The sequence below is a fragment of the Ailuropoda melanoleuca genome, chromosome 7 (genome assembly GCF_002007445.2).
Source record: "Ailuropoda melanoleuca isolate Jingjing chromosome 7, ASM200744v2, whole genome shotgun sequence".
In the NCBI taxonomy this organism is placed as follows: Eukaryota; Metazoa; Chordata; class Mammalia; order Carnivora; family Ursidae; genus Ailuropoda; species Ailuropoda melanoleuca.
The window spans coordinates 60,485,188-60,501,371 of NC_048224.1; the positions used below are offsets into that span (position 1 = coordinate 60,485,188).

The 16,184-nt window shown below is 48.2% G+C and overlaps 1 protein-coding gene across 7 annotated transcripts in view; it reads left to right on the plus strand.

Annotated features, from left to right (window-relative positions):
* The window catches only part of EHMT1 (euchromatic histone lysine methyltransferase 1), an 83,812-nt gene that overhangs the window by 27,398 nt on the left and 40,230 nt on the right, over window positions 1-16,184 (plus strand). For 5 of the 7 annotated variants that reach the window (XM_034664920.1, XM_034664921.1, XM_034664923.1 and 2 more), the window contains 5 exons: window positions 2,517-2,594; window positions 4,212-4,332; window positions 7,293-7,424; window positions 10,663-10,808; window positions 15,559-15,702. In XM_034664920.1, coding sequence (XP_034520811.1) covers window positions 2,517-2,594; window positions 4,212-4,332; window positions 7,293-7,424; window positions 10,663-10,808; window positions 15,559-15,702 — 621 coding nt within the window. The remainder of the gene's footprint in view (window positions 1-2,516; window positions 2,595-4,211; window positions 4,333-7,292; window positions 7,425-10,662; window positions 10,809-15,558; window positions 15,703-16,184) is intronic. The other 2 variants (XM_034664924.1, XM_034664922.1) reach the window with 1 other exon arrangement.

A 16,184-nucleotide genomic window follows, 5' to 3' on the forward strand; every position in this document is an offset into this window, starting at 1 on the left:
TTTGTCTGAGGGAAGATCCCTTGTTTGTCTGAGGGAAGATCCCTTGTTTGTCTGAGGGAAGACCCCTTGTTTGTCTGAGGGAAGACCCCTTTTTGGCTGAGGGAAGATCCCTTGTTTGTCTGAGGGAAGACCTCTTGTTTATATGAGGGAAAACCTCTTCTTTGTCTGAGGGCAGATCCCCCGTTTGCCTGAGGGAAGACCTGTTTTTTGTCTGAGGGAAGATCCCTTGTTAGACCTGAGGGAAGACCCACTGTTTGACTGAGGGAAGACCCCTTGTTTGTCTGAGGGAAGACCCCTTGTTTGTCTGAGGGAAGACCTGTTTGTCTGAGGGAAGGCCAGTTACTTATCTGAATGAGAAGATCATTGTTTCATCCTCCCCACATCGCCTGTAAGTCCAGAATAGTTCTCATCAAGACCGTAAGAGGACTTTCTGTAGAACAGCTGATGTGGGAATTGTGTGCAGCAAGCACAGGGAGAAAAAAACAGCAGTTAAAACTACTGGAGAGTGATTAAATGGGGATTTGTACAGGAATGGGAAAGCATTGAGTGAGTGGAAAAGGAAATCCCTAACAAACTTATTTGTATGTGAACATATAGTTTACTGTAAGGATGGGGTTTTTATTTTTATTTTATTTATTTTTTTAAGGATGGGTTTTTAATTTGTAGTCAAGGGAATTGTGAACTTTTCAGTAAATGTTATTGGGACAATTGATCTTTTGGGAGAAAAATAGAGGGGAACTCTTGCATCATGTCACGTTGGAAATGTAAATTCTATTCTGGAATTGGATAGTGGTTGTGTTTGCACTACTTGGAATATACTAAAACACAGAATTGTACACTTTTTTTTTAAGATTTTATTTGAGAGAGAGAGAGAGTGAGCGGAGGGAGGGGTGGGGGGAAGAGAGAATCTTCAAGCAGACTCCCTGCAGAGCATGGAGTCTGCCGCAGGTCTCATCCCACAACCCTGAGATCATTACCTGAGCTGAAATCAAGAGTCAGACACTTAACTTACTGAGCCACCCAGGTGCCGCTGAATTGTACACTTTAAGAGCATGAATTTTAGAGTAGGTAAATTATATTTCACTAAAGCTGTTATTTAAAAAATTAAATTACAGAAGATTTAAAGGGTCAACATAAAATATCGAACTGTGGAAGAAAATGTTAGAAACTGTTTCTCTAATCTCAAATAAGGAATACCTTTAGTGCCAGACACAGATCCAGAAGCACAAAGAGAAAGATGGAGAGGTTTGACTTGTCCAGATAAAGTCTCAACATTTTTGAATAATAAGAAAGACCAGAAGCAAAGCTTCATTTGATAGGGAAAATATTTATAACATATTTCATAGACATAGCATTGCTATCTTATATGTGTGTAGCTTCTAATGAATAAAGCAAGGACCTAGTAGCAGTGTGGACTGAGGGTTTGGTCGCAAGAGACAAAGTGGAAGAAGTAAGAAAGTATGTGAAGTTAGGGAAGTTGCTCGGCTCCTTGTATACTTGGGAATGAAGACCAAAGTGATTGTGCAACCCCTTTGGAGGGCCAGTGGTGCCTTTGTGGGCATTGCTGATGGCAGCAGTCTTGGAACTCCACGTCTGTAAAGAGGAGTGTGTGTCTGTTGGTTTGTTCTGGGGGAATCTTAGTTTGTGTAGAACGCAGCCTCAGTGTGAAACTGATAAGGGTGTGCCTCGATTAGGAAATGGGGAAGTTACTGCGGGCAACCCTACAAAGACCCAGGCTGGGGTTGTGCGTGACCACATCCCTGCCTTGGGGGGTGGATGGAGAAGGGGTGAATGGATACACATATATTTTAGTGTGTTTGCATTGAAAATGTGTTCATGTATTACCTGTGTGGATAGAAAAGATAAATACAGTAAAAAAAAAATGAGGTACCTGTATTGCTTTGATATGGAAAGAATTCCAAAACATAATGCTAATTAGAAGAAAGTTTCATTCACAAAATTGTGTTTGGTGCTCCGCCAGCCAGCAGGCAGAATTGTGCTTCCGTGTTCAGGCCCATTCATGACAAACATTGGCTGTAAGAAGTGTGAGCAGCGCTAGTGTGATGGTCCGGGGGCTGCACTGGGCTCTTGGGTGGGTTAGAGGGTAGGTTTTGCATTTTGTATTCATTTTTTGGCCTCTGGAAATCTTTTTACTGTGTGTTTTGTTACTTTTTAATTGAATTCTCCTACGCATAAAATGCATCAAGTGCTCTAATCTTCAGCATACAGTCTCTTACGTGCCGAGGGGGCTGCCTTCCAGATCAGTACATAAATGCAGCAGAGGAGCAGCCCACCTGGGATTGGGCTCTTGGGTGGGGAAGAGGCAGGTCTCGGAGCTGGCATCCGTCACTTCATGGACACAGCATCTGTGTTGTCTTCCCCCCACCCCACCTGTGCATGTGCATCTCCAGCACTAACTGCCAGCGTATCTAGTAATATGTGTTTTTATCAAGTCACTTCCACTGAAGGGTCTCATTAGTTGTGTTTTCTTTTTGGCTTATTGTGTGGCTGGCCAGACGGACGGCGAGTCTGAAGAGGAGCAGGAGTCAGCCGGCACCGGGGAGGAGGACGAGGATGGAGATGAGTCTGATCTGGTAACCCCAGCCCCGCGCTCTGATTTCGTGTTTGGTGGCAGAGTAAAGCAGGAGGCTCTGTAGTCTGTCCAGCCCTTCACTCAGCTGTCATTGCGAGTGTGTGCTTGGAATCCAGGGCTGTGATGGCGGGGAAGGAGCACGAGAAAGACATCTGAGCAGAGAGCCAAAGGAGATGGGCTCAGCTCAGGTGCTCCTCGGGCAGGCAGGGCTATGAGATGGAGGTCGGGGCTCTGGTGTGAGGGGAGGTAGAATGGGTAGGAGTTGGCAGCAAGAACAGTGGCCATGATTCTGCCCTATGACCAATTTGAGAGAGAAGGAAGGTTTTGAAGTGTCTGATATAGAGCCAGCAGGACCTTTGGTGGGCTGGATGTCACACAGAGGTAAGGGGTCAGAGGGCAGGGGCACTGGGTCTGTGGGAATGGGGAAGCAGGGCCTTGGAGGTGGGAGAGAGCACAAGCCTCAGGATGGCACCCAGAAAGCATCCAACAGGTGAGCATTAAGCAGAGAAGGAGTCGATGTGAAACTGGGGAGGGTCACGTGAGCTAAGAAATGTTCCCAAGGGGGAGACACTGATCCCTGGTGTCAGCATGTTGTGTGGCTAGATGAGATGAGGACTTGGAAGGGACCATTGGGTTTGGTGATAAGCAACCGTGAGCTTGGGGTCAGTGCTTTTGGAGTTGGGTCTCAAATTCTGCAGTAGGGGGGCCAGGGGTGAGGCAAGGAAATGGAGTGCAGGGTGGATTGGGCTTCTCGTGGGGCAGCAGAGGAGCCCTGTGTGTGCTGGCTGGCCAGCAGTCAGAACTGGGAACCCAGCACCACACCTGGTGTGTCTCCTGTCTTGTGAACACGTTCTTGTAAGCTTCTCTGTATCCCTATCACTGTATCACTCTATCCTGTATCACTTATTTGTGATCACTGACATGATATCAATGACTAGTATTTGGAAGCTTGGATGTGATTATTTGATCAGCTCCTCTGTATATCCCTAGGGAACAGGGGCTATGAGAGTCTCGTTCTAGACCAATGAGATGTGGTGACAGTTCTTGCTGTATGTCTGTCTGTAATTCGTGGCTGTTAGGTGCCATTTCTACATCTTAGATTTTAGAAGTAGATGGTCATAAAATCTTAAAATATTGTAAATTAATTATAACTTCTTTCCTTGTTCTCCATGTAGATAATTATTGTGGACGTAGATTCTGAAGCAGATTGAGGCGTTGATTGTTCCTTTTCTCATGAGCAGAATGAGTGGATGCATATGATTAAAAATGGATTCTCTCATTGAGCTTATTAATTTATTTAGTTCTTGAGTAGAACTTCCTCATTCTTTTTTGTGCCAAATTCGAGTAAGATTTATAAATTCCATTTAAATGTTCTTGGCTTTTCTTTTCTTTTTTCTTTTTTTTCCTGTAAAATAACAACTTAGTGTGATTTAGGGGAAAACATGAGTATTTTTAAGAATGGGACCAGAAAAATGTCTGAAAGTGAAATTAATCTTCTAGTTGAAGAAACAAGATATAGCAGGTATTTTATTTTGCAAGAAAACAAAACTTCTAGTACCTTTTGCTTTCAGGAGCTTCCATGCTTTGCTTTTTCTATTCCTGCCCCTTTGGCCCTCAGAGTTCTGAATCCAGTATCAAGAAGAAGTTTCTCAAGAGGAAAGGAAAGCCTGACAGCCCTTGGATCAAGCCGGCTAGGAAACGGAGGCGGAGAAATAAAAAGAAGCAAAGCGGTGTGCTGGGTAAATGTGGTGTCCACATTCGAGGACCGTCTGGGTGGGAAATGGGCCCACGGGAGGCCGCCCTGGGGTGGGGTTGGGGTTCTTTGTAGGATTTCGTTTGAAAAAGGGGCTCCACTGTTTTAAGGGGGAAAAAATGTATGAACTTTGTTAGAGACACTCAGGTGGTCCTCAAGTGGCTTCCTTTTGGCAGACCTCCCTCAATGCTGGTTTCATTGTTGAGTGTTGAGCTAATGGGGATTATTCATCATCTTCCGTGTGTGACCAGGAATTGGCTTCTGAACATTGTATGGTTACCGTGGCTGCCCTTGGTGTCAGGCATGGGCCATGCCCAGGCCCATACAGTGGCTTTCGGCTCTTTGGTCAGATTCCCCTGTTCTGGAAGTAATTTTGTTAAAACAGATGCGGGGAAAGAAATGACCCTGAAATCCAGAAGGTGAGCAGACCTAGTGGGCCAGGGGTCACTTCTGACAGCTTTGTTGTAAATTTGACATGTGATATAGTGCACATAATTCAGGTGCAAGGTGGTGAGTTTTCACACGTGTATGACCACGAGACCTCCGCCACAGTTACTGTCACGAATGCCCCTGCTGGCACTTGGTGACCTTTCCCTCTCCCCAGCCAGCCCTCCCCGTCCCTAGGCTCCTCTGCTCTACTGTCTGTCTGCAGATTGGTTGGCACTGTATAGGACTTCATTTGAGCGAATGATCGGGTAGGTACCCTTCCGCTGTCTGTCTTCTTTGTGCATAACTGTTTGAGTCATCCTCATCGGAGCACTAGTGGACAGTTGGCCGGGAAGTATTCCATGGTACGGCCCTCCGTGGTTTATTCTTCACCCGTTGATGGATGTTTGGGCTCTTTCCCGTTTTTGTTTCTTACAAATAAAACTCCTGCGAACATTTGTGTACAGTGTTTATTGATCAGATGCTTTCATTTACCTTGGGTAAATATTTAGGAATGGAATGGCTGAGTTGTATGCTGTATGTCTGATTTTTTAGGAAACTGCCAGGCAGTTTTCAGCAAGAAACCTGAGTTCCCCTCTTTAGCAGCACGAGAGCTCTGCTTCTCTCTGTCCTTGCAACACTTGTCAGGGTTGGTCTCTTTGGTCCCAGTGCTGCTGGGGCACCCGAGGCCTTGCTGTGCCTTCACTTTGTGTTTTCCTGGTTGAGTAGTGAGGCTGCCCACCATGGCCTTGTGTGTCTTTTGTAAAGGTTTCTCTGTTTTGCTCATTTAAAAATCAGATTGTATACCTTCTCATTGACTTGGAAGAGTTCTTGAAATATTTCGGATAAAAATCTTTTGTTATATACACATTTTGCACATATATGCGCTTAGTAAAAGTTTAAAAAAATTTGTTGAAGTCAATTTATGAATTATTTTCTTTTTAAAATTTATGCTTTTTATGATCCCAGAAATCTTATAAGTCAGGTCACAAAGATTTTGTCCTGTATTTTCTCCTTGAAGTTTTACGGTGTTAGGCCTTATGCGTGCATCTCTGGCCCATCTCAGTTAGCACTTGTGTGTGGTGTGTGGCAGAGCCATGCCTCTGTTGCGTGTGGATGCCCAGTTGTTCCTACCCCATTGCTTACTTTGACTTCTTTCTGTGTCACCCTTTGAAACTTTGGTGACCGTGGATGTGTGGACTGTTTGATTTGTTTGTTTATCTTTACACCAGCAACACAGAGCCAAGGGGCTTGTTCTCATTTCCACTATTCAACATGAGCTGTTCTTCTGCAGCCCCTGACGCACACGTAGGTTTGCTTAGTGGACGTCCGGGACGCAGAGCCATCTCCTGAAGCCAAGAGGAGAGCTGTGTGTGGCGCCTTCCGTGAGCTCCGTCTCTTTCACTCACGTTGCCTTTTGCCTTCATTGCAGATGACTGGCCAGTGGCTTTTATGCTGGCTAACAAAAGCATTGGTAGACTCAAGACTTGGATATAGTGTGAAGATGCGTGCTTGAATGTTTATTCACGTAGGGGCTTAAATTTTATCTCTTTCTGTAGAGTGTTTAAAGTTGCCCAGACTACTCGTGTTCTTCACGTGTGCGGTGATGAGCTGACCTCTCGTAGCGGTTGGCTTCTTCCCGTCTGTCCATGAGCTTAGGTGCAGAAGGTGACATGCATTCACAGGCTTCAGGTGCCACACTGCTCTGTATTATGGCTCCTTTATTTGTGATCACTGACATGATATCCATGAGTAGTATTTGGAAGCTTGGTTGTGAAAAACGGGCACCTGCCCTTTGCTGGTGTTAGATATTATCCTGAGTGAGTGTGTAGTGTTCACAGCCTTCCTCGGTGAAGTCTGCTCACAATGGCAAGTGCCCATGTGGGTTTTCCAGGAATTGTGGACAGGCCTCAAGGGCATAGGAGGCCTGAGTCTGGGCAGGGCCCATTTCCAGGCCCCTCAGTTGTATTCAGATTGCATTGCCCTCTCATGTGTGATGCCCTTCATAAAGCAGCGGGTCTGACGGGTGGTCTCTGCAGTCCTGCATCCTTTCCCTGTGAATCCCAAACTCAGACGTCTGCAGGATCAGGCCAATTTCCCAGCAACACTGCACCTATGGGGCGGCTTCTCGGCTGCTTTACATCAGCTCGTCTTCCAAACCTGCAAATCAGAATTTCCTGTTTTATTTTTAAAGTAGTAGTTACGGAACATTTACATACTGTGTCTTTATGTTTCCTTGGTTATTTGATCGGCTTTTATCTGACTGGTATAGTTGCAGAGAAAGGTGTTTCCAGTTCCTTCTTTTTTGTGATATAGCTCCCCTCATCCCATGAATAGTCCGTGGAAATGGAGGAATTAGCAAAATGAGGCACAGGAAAGAAAATGAGTGAGACTGTAGTATCCTGAACAGGGATGGTGTTCGAGCTGGTTGTTTTGAATGGGTTAATTAGCATTCTCCATGGTCTCTGCTGGAGAGGCGTGGCCTGGGTGCAGTGTTTCACGGGTCCCCTTTGAATGCAGGTTCTGAAGCATATACGTCATCTTCAGGAAGTGCAGAGCAGACGGCACCTGGAGACAGCACGGGGTACATGGAAGTCTCTCTGGACTCCCTGGATCTCCGTGTCAAGGGGACACTGCCCTCACAAGCAGAAGGTGAACATCTGTGTGGTGACCAGGCCGGGCACCATCTTGCTCCTTGTTTGCTGGGGGTGGCCTCGTCTTAACGTGATGCCCCCTGGTGGGTAGTCATGAAACGTTCGATTAACTGCATCCCTACAAGTGGATGCACTGGGGCACATTTGCCCAGTCTCCCCGCAGCATGGGAGCGAAACATCTTGCACAAGATCAGGTTGTTGGTGGTCATGGCTTACAACATTCCCCCTGTCAGTCATAGAGTTCCTGCTGGAAAGGGGTCCTCCTGTCCTGACTGTGTTTCGGGAAATAAACTGGTGGTATAATTTTGAATAGCATGGCTTTGTCATTGTCTCTGACTGTGATTGTGGTTGGTGTTCATGTGTGTTCTGTACTGGAACAAAGGGTGCACCTAGTGCTGGTTTGGGCCTTGAAGGTACAGGTGTACCCATAGCTCCCCGGGTCCTGTGCCTGGAGTGCTGGCTGTGGGGATAATCAGCTGGCCTGAGTTGTGCGGGGCTTTCTATCACTGTTTGCTCTCCTTGAACTGTTTAAAAACCTTTCATCGATGAAAAGTAACTAATCACTGACTATTTTGGAGAATCTGTTTAAAATGCAATATGGGGAAAATATAAAATCCTTAAGTTACTTACATTCCACATGGACCTTGCAGTTGTGTGCTATGCACTGCTATAGGGGTTTAACTTGTCAGTGTTCAGAAGACATATAACTGGCTTTTTAGGGTTTTGAACACTAGAGAAATTTTGATCACCTCTTTAATGTGGGAAATCACACCTTTAGCCTAAGACACATTGTAGACTTGTCCATCAGAGAAACCATTTTTCTTCTTGCACCAAATAGAGTAGAATGCCTGTCTAATATCCTGAAGTTGTTGGCATAGTCCCCTCATACTTTCTTTCCGCATGAAGGATCGTTTTTCTAAACCTGCTTTTAGGGTTGTCTCAGGAACTTACAGATTTGGATATAAGCTGCAAATAGTATTTCATCTAATCACATTACCCCTCTGCTGTGCCCTGGTGGTTAGAGGTGAGGAGACAGTGGGGAGCACAGTGGAAATTCCTGTTGCTCATGAGCACAGTGACCTTGGGCTTGCCCCAGTTTGTGTGTTTTTGTGCTTCTATTCTCTTTCTGGTAAAAGTAAGCGCCAAGCTGGTGGCAGCCGAGTTGGAGAGCAGGAGAGAGTGAAGGCTTCCTGAGACTCTGTGTCATTTGTGAGCTGACTTCGTGAACTTCATTTGTCTTTGATTGGTAGCCGCTGATTGATCAGTGATTGGTCTGTCCAGTCATACTTCCAATTTAGAGGATCAGCGCATTGAAGACACAAGTTGCATTTGCATCTATGCCTCTTTCTTAGCGTATTGAGTTTTGGACTCGGGTGCGGGGGGCAGTTGTGGAGCCCGAGCTGGACAGGAAGGACAGAGTGCCTCAGGCTCACTGGAGGCCTAGGGGTCTGCTCTGGGTGCAGAGGGCAGCTGATGGTTCTGGGTCATGGGTCCAGAGGGTCCGGGCTTGAGCCTGCAGCAGGTTTGTGCATAATCAGAATTCGCTGCTCGCATGTCCTCCTTCCTGGCATCTTTGCTGCTGGGTCTGCTGAGTTGAAGTGGAGTGACATTGTGGTCCCAGCAGATGATGGGATGGAAGGCCAGGAGTGGATGATGTGGAGATTTTAGGGGGGAGCCAGAGCTCAGGGGCAGTGGGCATTCGGTGGGGTTCTTTTGAGCCATTCCCCTGGCGTAGCTGGTGGCTCCCACTGCTGGAGACAGGGGCACACCCCATGTTCAGAGCCCCCATGTTCAGGAGGCACCTGAGCCACAGCTGCATTGTCCCTATGTGGGAAACTAAAGCCCAAGGCCTCGCTCCTGCCCTCAGCCTTCTCAGCCATGCTGGCCAGCTGCTTGTGCAGCCTGTGTCTTCCTCATTGTAAAATGTAGTTGCTAAGCAGAGTCATCGCCAGGGCTCTCCCGGTTTTAAGCTTGTAGTGATGCTAATGTTAGTTCTAGCTCAGCGTTTCCCTGTTTCCTCCCACCGTGAAGGAAGGGTGTCACTCTCTTGGGGTGTAGGTGACCTAGAGGCTCGGAAGTTTCACAGGGCAAAATGAGCATGTGGGCTCCTGCTGCCAGTCATGGAGGACCCTGCATCCTGAGTCTCCTGGCGAGGGCCAGCCTCAGGTCACACGTAAGGGTAGTAGTGGGCAGTGAGGCCATGTCCTCCGACCCCCTGTGGGCCCACTTACAGAGGTGTGGCAGCAACAGTCCATTATTCTCTCTCCGTTTTTTTGGTTTTGTTTTGTTTTGTTTTCCTTTTCCTTATTGTTTTAAGTAGGCTCCACACTAGGCTTGAACTCATGACCCTGAGATCATAACCTGAGCTGAGATGAAGAGTCGGACGCTCACCGACTGAACCACCCAGGTGCCCCGAGAGTCCATTATTCTTAACGAAAAAAACGAATGGCGAGCGTTGGGGATGTCGATCACCTTGTCTCTACTTTGGCTGTCTCACAAGAGGAGAACATGAAATGTGTCTTCCTTTGAAAGCAGCCAGACCCTGTTACCAGGTTGGATTGAGGGGTCGTACTGGCAGCCAGCCTGCACCTCCACCCCTCGAGGCCGGCCTGGCTCTGGCTGTGCTCAGGTTGGGCTGAGGTCCTCCTTCTCTCCTGGTGTCTTCACCATAAATCGGGGATGAGAAGGAGATAAGATGTACCACCCTCATTACTACTGTCACCGTTGGTCTGGCATCCCTCAACTTGTCCCTCCTCAGTCTAGCAAACATCCTGGATAAGTAAACCCAAATGGAATCAAATGTTTGTTTCTGTGGCTGCAATTCTAAATCCAAGTGAGGAGAACAAGGTCTTAACATGTATTGAATGCTTTTTTTGTGTGTGAAAACCAAAAGATTTAGGGGTAGCTAATGAAGGTATAGTCTCTTTCTGAACTTAGGTCCTGGCTCCTGAGAATGTGAATTACGCAGTAATTCTGATGGTATGTTACTGGGAGAGGTTCCCTTCCCGGTCCCGCCGGCAGCAGGCGCTCGACAGGCGGGCATACCCTCCTGCTGTGCAGCACAGTAATTGAGTGTTTTCTTCCTTGTACGTGAGGTTTCCAGAAAGACCATGTCATTGGTCACTTTCTGGACTGTCATCTTGAAGTGGGGACCTCGTGCCACTGCATGTAGTGGAAGCCTGCCTGGGCATGCGCTGTGCTGTTGCTGACACTCACGTGTGTTTGTGTGACTTTAGGGCTGGCCAATGGTCCTGACGTGGTGGAGACGGATGGCCTTCAGGAAGTGCCCCTCTGTAGCTGCCGGATGGAAACCCCGAAAAGCCGAGAAATCACCACTCTGGCGAACAACCAGTGCATGGCTACGGAAAGTGTGGACCACGAAGTAAGCAAAGTCATTTTCCATGCAGCAACAGGACGAGGCAGGACCCCAGAAGCATGGCAGAAATGGTGGTCTTGCAGGCCTGCCATCCCTTCTGTAGTTTCCGGGTGGACCCTTGGACACAGAAGAGCTCCCCTCATCTGCTAGGGCTGTTTGGCACCCCAGAAACACACTTCACACTGGATAGACAGAATAAATAGCTACTTGGTCTCCCCTACCCCCTCACCCTTTTCCTTTCCAGAGTAAGGAGTTGGTGTCTTGACAGTCTCAGAGGCTTGACTGTGTTTCTTCCCTCCCATCCCTCTCTCCTTTCCTTTAGCATCTTAGGGACTCATGGTCTTTTCTGTATTCAGAGTGTTGTAAAATGAAACATAGATCCAGAAAACAATACAGGACAAATGTTTGCCTCAGGAGTCTGTCCAGCGTGAACCCTCTGGTAACCTGCCACCAAGGTTCAGGATTTGACCGGGACCTGAGTGGCCCCCATTCTGCCATCTCTAGTGCTCACCTCCCTGTGTTTTCAGAATAGCCTCACCATTCCATATGTAAACCCGTAGACACTATTGTCCTTTTGTCTTTTAATTTACACACACTCCCCCCTCCTTTTCTTTTCCTTTCAATTTTTCTGTGGAACAACCCGGGCCACGTGACCGCGTCATCTGGAGTTTATGGATCCCACAGTCATGGTGCTATTCAGCTGTTCCTCTGTTCTCATACATCTGCAGCTTAATGCAGAGATGGACCAGACTCTTCTCACTCCCTCTGCAGGACTTTAGGAGGACGTTAGCCCAAGTATTTGAGATTTCCTGGAAGCTCTGCCACATTGGCCCCAGCTCTTGGGCTGCCCTCCCCCGGTCCTCCCTGCGGGGTTTCCCAGTGAGGATCTCGTATTTCAGTATCCCTGTCCTGGGGTCCACGAGACACTACCTTGGTCTTCCTTCTCCTCCTGTTGCAACACCAGTGTTGCATGCGTCTCGTGGCTAAATGGGGTTTTCCTCTAGACACTTGAGTCTTGCAGCCATGGTAGCTTGATTTTGTTGTAAATGTTGTCTTTGGGTTGTGGCTTTGCTGTCCAGTTGCTATTTTATGTGGGATTCCAGGAAATTCTTAGGTCACTGCTGTTTACCCCAAAATTGTTTTGTGGTCTCCCTATCTCATATTTAGCTGCTAGTGAGCAGCCCTTCCCAAAACAAGCTCCTTTGTCGTTTTGTGCTGTCAGGCAGCTTTATCAAGGCGCACTTCACACAGTAAAAGTCACCTTTTGTCGGGTGGTTCTGAGTGTTGGCAAATGCGTATAATTACGTGACCACCACTGCTGTCAGGAACTGCTGTTCAGGTGTTCTGATGCTTTTCTGACTCTGTCCATCAGTTGCTGAAGGAGGAGTGTTGGATCCTTCAGTCATGACCCATTGGTTTGGCCTCTTGTGTGTGGAGACTGTGCTCTGTGCTCACGCATCACTACGCTCTGTCCCTCTGCAACCCCAGGAAGACACCTCTGCTGAGACTCGTGTGCCTGATACTCACGTACGCACCTCGCTTTCCTTTGATTAATGTCTGCAGGACACGTTTCCACCCTTTTACTTTTCACCTGTCTTTGTCTTTAAAGTGGATTTCTTTAGACAGCGTGTAGTTAGGCTTTACTCTCATATATAATCTAACATCTCTGTTCTTGACTCTTGTTCAGATCATCCCCACCTCGTGCGTTGTTGCTATAGTTGGGCTACGGTCTAACATCTTTATGGTGTTAGGGCTTCTGTCATCCGTTACTCATTTTTCTCTATTTTTTGACTTTTCGATTGAATTTTGTTATGATTCCAATTTATTCCACTGTTGGCTTTATTATGTAAATCTTCTTCTGATGTGTGCAGGCACTGCCCTGGGGTTTATAGCACTCATCTTTACTTTGTCACGGTTACCTGCCCTTGATGCCACACCCGTTGACATGGTATAAGAATCTTACGGTAATGTGGTCCCAAATCCTCCCTCCCATCTTTTGTCATGCGTTTTAATTTCATATGTGCTAAAAGCCCACAGGGTATTGCTGTCGTTTTTGCTTAAACATAGAAGTAGTCTTTGGTTGACTTTCATTTAGACCCTACCCCGGGGCCGCTCCCCCTCTGTTGGGTTGGAGCCCAGGACCCGGCTGTCATGGCTGTCCCACAGCTCAGGTCGTGCCGACAGCGAGTTCTCTCCCTTGTGTGGGCCTGGGAATGTCTTTGTTCTGCCTTCGTCTGGGGGGTATTTTCGTGGGCATAGCACTCTTAAGCATCTGCGAAGGCTGCTACCGTGGCATGGTCCACGGTTTCTGAGGGGGTTGCTGGCCACCCTTCCTGTCTTCTTCGTTCCTCTTATGTGATACCGAGTTTTTCTCCGGCTGCTCCAAGGTTTTCTCTTGTCTCTGGGCCTGGGTGCCATGGTTTTGGTCTTTCTTTTGTCTTTCTCTTTCAATACTTATGCTCTTCCAGTCTCTCTGAGCCTCTTGGACTTGGATCTGGCGCCTGCTTGTCCTCGAGCCTTCTTGCCTGGCAGCCCCTACTCCTCGGCCTGGCTGTCCTCCCCTGTCTGGCACTCTGGTCACACGTATGTCAGCTTATGTGATACTGTCTCAGCTGGTGGGTGCTCTGCTCTTTTTCCTGTTTCTATTTTAGGTTTGGGTTAATTACATTGACCTTTTTCAATTCAGTAATTTCTTCTTCCTTGTGGAATATACTCACGAGCCAGTCGTATGCATTTATCTGTTTCGATAGTTTTTATTTCTACCATTTTTATTTGACTTCTAACATTCCTGGTGTGCTTGTGTGGCATCGGGGCACCTCCTAGTCTCCTCGTGTGGCTTGCTCTGGTTCTTGGCCGTGTGCTCAGACTCCGGAGCAGAACCGCTCAGCCACAGCGCCTCTGCTCCTTTGGACCAAATGATTCTCTGTGCGGGATCGTCTTTTTTTGGTTAGATGTTTAACAGCATCTCCTGTCCTGCTTATGACAACTGTAAATGTTCACGATGTTAGATGTCGGCTTGAGTGTCAGTCTCAGAATTCCTCCTGTTTGCCCGTGCCAGCTCTTCACTCTGGTTCTCCCACTCTCCTTCCCCTGGGACAGCCACTTTGACCTCTTTGAATTTTTCTTTATATTTAAAATTTTTTTCCATAGTTTTACATAACCCACTTCCTGCTGTCATTTCTTGGCTGTCTACGTGCAAGATACGGCCTGTTGGTTTCTGACTGTGGTGGAGTTGCTCCCCTTCTAATTCCCCTGCTTTCTCGTTACCCCACCTGCAGTATGCATTCTGTCTGTATTTTTGGTGAAAACTGTATTTGCGGTTTTCATAACACACTGTGGAAATCCTCACAGCTGAGCCAGTGGCATGCTTGGAGTACATTTCTTCTCCCAGACGACTTTTTATTTTCCTGAGTTAATAATTTCCTCATTTCTCATGTACCTATTACAAATTCAGTCCTAGATCAATGGAATTGCACATTTCTGTAGGCATTTTCAGCACCTCAAGTCTGTCTGGGTCATAACTTTCCCATCTTGGTGGTGCATACCCTCAGTAGCTTCTCACAGAAGGTTGCTGGGGAGATAGATACCTGAGACTTTGTATTCTGGAAATGCTTTCTCTGAGTCAAGAACTCTATGTTGGACACGGTTTCCTTTTTATTTTGAGATTGCTATTTGTTTCGTTGTTGCACAGCGCTTGCTGCACTGCTGGGCTGGCTTCCTCCCTGGCGTCCTGCTTCCCGACTAGGAGCGCGCTGGCGTCCCAGGCTGCTGCTGCCTCCCACACAAACAGGGACGGGTGCATCCTTCCAGTTCGTGTACCCTTGCTTCTCTCCGTTTTACCTTTATTTTAGGTCCCCTAGATGGGAGCCTCCAGTTTTCTTCGTTTTCTAAATTTTTGCCTGTTTGCTTCACTTTCAGAAAATTCCCCATCTTTCTTCTAGCACTTCTGTAGAAATTTCCCTTTCTTCCACCTTAATTCTAATTCCTGAGAGCTCGTTTTTGTTCCCTGAGCATGTCTTCCTTTATTGCCTGCTGTTCCACTGTGAGAATGGCCACGAGGTCTGTTTCTTTAGGGGCACTGGTGACAGTTTCTTACACACTCTCCTGCCCTGGCTTGTGCTCCTCAGATGGCCTCTGATTTCTGCTTGGTAGCTTTAGTCTTTGTGCTTTGTCTTTGCTTCTCCCACAGGAGCAGATGTCGGTCTGGGAGGGTGGGTCTGGGGCTTGCTGTCCGCTGACTCTGCATCACTTGGTGGGGGTGGCAGGCACAGTCGGCTGAGCAGTTGCGGGGCAGGGCATGGGGTCATCTTCAGAGGCCTGAGGCAGGCTGCTGTGGGGTACACCTGGGCCACACTTGCCCCGTTGTCTGTGCAGCTCACCAGTAGCCCTTGGTCTGATGTCTTGCTCCGGCCGCTCTGACCACTTGTGGGCCTCCATGGATTCACAGTGAGGGTCCACTGCTGGCCCCTGACACCCATTCTGCCCGGCCTGGGGTATGTCCATTTGTCCTCAGTACCTGGCCTGCACCCCAGCTTGCCCAGGATGTTTTCCTCCATTTGCCAAGTTAACCACCTGCTCCTCTGACACTGTGCGTGTGGCCGCCTGTCAGGCTAACTGTTCTGTTCTGGCAGACTTGCAGAACATAGAGCCCTGCCTTCCCCTCAGCGTCCCGACCCTTAGAGTCCGCCTCAGACTCGCATCTGCTGGGCTCCTACCCAACGGCTCTGTTGCTGATCTTGGTCTTGTGTGATTGCAGCTGGGCAGGTGCACCAACAGCGTGGTCAAGCATGAGCTAATGCGCCCGTCCAGCAAAGCGCCACTCTTGGTGCTGTGTGAAGACCACCGGGGCCGGATGGTGAAGCACCAGTGCTGTCCTGGCTGCGGCTACTTCTGCACAGCGGTAAGTGCCCGGCTCGCCGTGCGGGTCCCCGGCTGAACAGGCTAATGCCAGCGTTTGCTCCCTTCCTCCCGCTGGCTGACAGTTGTGGCAGACGCCTCCCAGCAGCTCCTGAGTCTGGGGGCCCACCTGGAGACCCCCTCTCACAACATGCTCTCTTTGCTACGTGCGAGCCTGCAGCCTCCCGGGGACAGATGGGAGATGGGAGGTGGGCGCTCTCAGCCCCCCTCCTCCTGCTCACTGTGTCTGAACACACAGCGGCCTTGCTCCTGGGCAGGGGCCTGCCTGCCTTGCCTTCTGCTTTGCCTTCATCTCTTGGTTTTAGGGTCTTTTCTGTCAGTTACTTCATTTCATATATGCCTGTGCCTGGGGTGCCTGTAAGAACGCAGGGAGCCCTGCGGTTCATGTGGCCCACAGCGGAGCGACCACCGGGGCCAGCAGCTTCTCTTCAGTGGCTGCTCTTGGGATTTCACACCTGTGTACCC